This window comes from Limulus polyphemus, unplaced genomic scaffold (genome assembly GCF_000517525.1).
Source record: "Limulus polyphemus unplaced genomic scaffold, Limulus_polyphemus-2.1.2 Scaffold7048, whole genome shotgun sequence".
NCBI lineage: Eukaryota > Metazoa > Arthropoda > Merostomata > Xiphosura > Limulidae > Limulus > Limulus polyphemus.
The window spans coordinates 26,211-29,233 of record NW_013672658.1 but is presented as its reverse complement, the minus strand read 5'-3'; the positions used below and the strand labels follow the sequence as shown (position 1 = coordinate 29,233).

At 31.5% G+C, this 3,023-nt stretch overlaps 1 protein-coding gene across 1 annotated transcript in view; it reads right to left on the bottom strand.

Annotated features, from left to right (window-relative positions):
* Window positions 1-3,023, bottom strand: part of LOC111089690 (Down syndrome cell adhesion molecule homolog) — a 34,617-nt gene that overhangs the window by 5,779 nt on the left and 25,815 nt on the right. Inside the window, exons 8-10 of the mRNA XM_022402623.1 lie at window positions 2,117-2,296; window positions 1,821-1,976; window positions 889-989 (exon numbers count right to left, since the gene is read on the bottom strand). Of these exons, the coding sequence (XP_022258331.1) occupies window positions 889-989; window positions 1,821-1,976; window positions 2,117-2,296 (437 nt within the window). The remainder of the gene's footprint in view (window positions 1-888; window positions 990-1,820; window positions 1,977-2,116; window positions 2,297-3,023) is intronic.

Genomic DNA, 3,023 nt, shown 5'->3' with positions numbered 1-3,023 from the left:
CATTAATATATCCCTTGATAAAACAGTATTATACATTAATATATCCCTTGATAAAACAGTATTATACATTAATATATCCCTTGAGAAAACAGTACTATACATTAATATGTCCCTTCATAAAACAGTATTATACATTAATATATCCCTTGATAAAACAGTACTATACATTAATATATCCCTTGATAAAACAGTATTATACATTAATATATCTTTTGATAAAACAGTATTATACATTAATATGTCCCTTGATAAAACAGTATTATACATTAATATATCCCTTGATAAAACAGTATTATACATTAATATATCCCCTGATAAAACAGTATTATACAGTAATATATCCCTTGATAAAACAGTACTATACATTAATATGTCCCCTGATAAAACAGTATTATACATTAATATATCCCTTGATAAAACAGTACTATACATTAATATATCTCTTGATAAAACAGTACTATACATTAATATATCCCTTGATAAAACAGTACTATACATTAACATATCCCTTGATAAAACAGTACTATACATTAATATACCCCTTGATAAAACATTATTATACATTAATATATCCCTTGATAAAACAGTACTACACATTAATATATCCCTCGATAAAACAGTTTTATGCATTAATATATCCCTTGATAAAACAGTATTATACATTAATATATCCCTTGATAAAACAGTATTATACATTAATATTTACCTTGATAAAACAGTACTATACATTAATATTTACCTTGATAAAACGGTATTATACATTAACATATCCCTTGATAAAACAGTACTATACATTAATATGTCCCTTGATAAAACAGTACTACACATTAATATATCCCTTGATAAAACAGTATTCTACGTTAATAATAATAGAAAATTCTGTTGTACCCTATCTTTTATATAGTCTCTGCTGACGTCATCTGGTACACGTCTTGGCGGAGGAACGGAAGCATAAGGTTCTGCGTATTCATGGTTATCAGGTCTTCTTCCTAGTAACAGAAGATAAATAAACTAATCATGCAAGTTATTGTTGATAAAACTCCCTCCTGTTTTTATTTTGTGACACCAGCCATTTAAACAAGCCTTACTTTTGGTAGAAGTCTAGTATACCAATCGTTTCTGATTAACTTTAACTCTGGTTCCACTTTGAAATACTAATATTTCTAGATAAATCCTATTTATAGTTCCACTTTGGGATGCCAATTGTTCTTCATAAACCTTACCCCCTGGTTCCACTTTGAGATGTCAATCGTTTTTAATAAACCTTACCTTTTGGTTGCACTTTGAGATGTCAATCGTTTTTAATAAACCTTACCTTTTGGTTCCACTTTGAGATGTCAATCGTTTTTAAAAAAGGTAAGGTTTAGGTTGCACTTTGAGATGTCAATCGTGTTTAATAAACCTTACCTTTTGGTTCCACTTTGAGAAGTCAATCGTTTTTAATAAACCTTACCTTTTGGTTCCACTTTGGGATGCCCATCTTTCTTGATAAACCTTACCTCCTGGTTCCACTTTAGAAAACCAATCATTCTTTCTTGATAAACCTTACCTCCTGGTTCCACTTTAGAAGATCGATTGTTCTTTCTTGATAAACCTTACCTTATGGTTCTACTTTGGGAGGCCGATCGTCCCCGATGACTTTCAACTCTGCTTCCATCTTGAGATGCAAGTCGTCGTACTTGATAAACCTTACCAATGTATCAAGTTTGGGATGCCAATCGTGGGTAACAAACTTACTTTTATTTTGATATGTTTCTGGTCTATATAGACCTTACTTTTGACTGTACATTGGAATGGTAGTCTTTCATGATAAAACACACCTCTGGTCCCAATGTGGGACCTCAGGATGGGTCTTCTAGTTGGAGATGAGTAGTAGCTCTGTCGTTCTGTTCCCGTTTTGGTGGCACCTGTAAGCTTTTCCGACAAGTCTCCCATTACAACATTTTCGTCAACTGACTGCTTTCCTCTCTGGCGCCCTGGAATCACATACTCTTAGTTAGAAGGAAATAATTAATATAACTTAAGAAATACGATTGACGATTGTTGGAAAAAATTACGTTATAATTTTGTTTGCCAAAGTTTTACTTTAACAGAATGTGATAAACGAGGTACTTGCCACTCTCTGAAGTACATCTTGTGCTTCCCTCTGACGGGTGCTTGCGTAAGCAGACTACTACGATGATGATGATTAGGATAATGACAAATGCAGACACAACAACAGGTACAATAAGTATTAGATTCTTATGGAAAGGCAAGGCACGACCCTTGTGCTTAATCGTCGAAGAAGCAGTGGCAACTAAGAATGGAAAGGGAATGGTAAAAAATTTCAATGTAGAAACATAACAATGATCTTGGACTTTCTTTTACTATAGAGATGAAACATAACAATGATCTTGGACTTTCTTTTACTATAGAGTCCAAGATCATTGTTATGTTTCATGTTTCTTTTACTATAGAGATGAAACATAACAATGATCTTGGACTTTCTTTTACTATAGAGATGAAACATAACAATGATCTTGGACTTTCTTTTACTATAGACATGAAACATAACAACGATCTTGGAGTTTCTATTAATATAGACATGAAACATAACAATGATCTTGGACTTTCTTTTACTATAGACATGAAACATAACAATGATCTTGGAGTTTCTTTTACTATAGACATGAAAACATAACAATGATCTTGGACTTTCTTTTACTATAGATATGAAACATAACAATAATCATGGACTTTCTTTTACTATAGACATGAAACATAACAATGCCCTTCGACTTTCTTTTACTATAGACATGAAACATAACAATGATCTTGGACTTTCTTTTACTATAGACATGAGACATAACAATGCTCTTGGACTTTCTTTTACTATAGACATGAAACATAACAATGATTTTGGACTTTCTTTTACTATAGACATGAAACATAATAATGATTTTGGAGTTTATTTTACTATAGACATGAAAACATAACAATGATCTTGGATTTTCTTTTATTATAGAAATTAAAACATAACAATG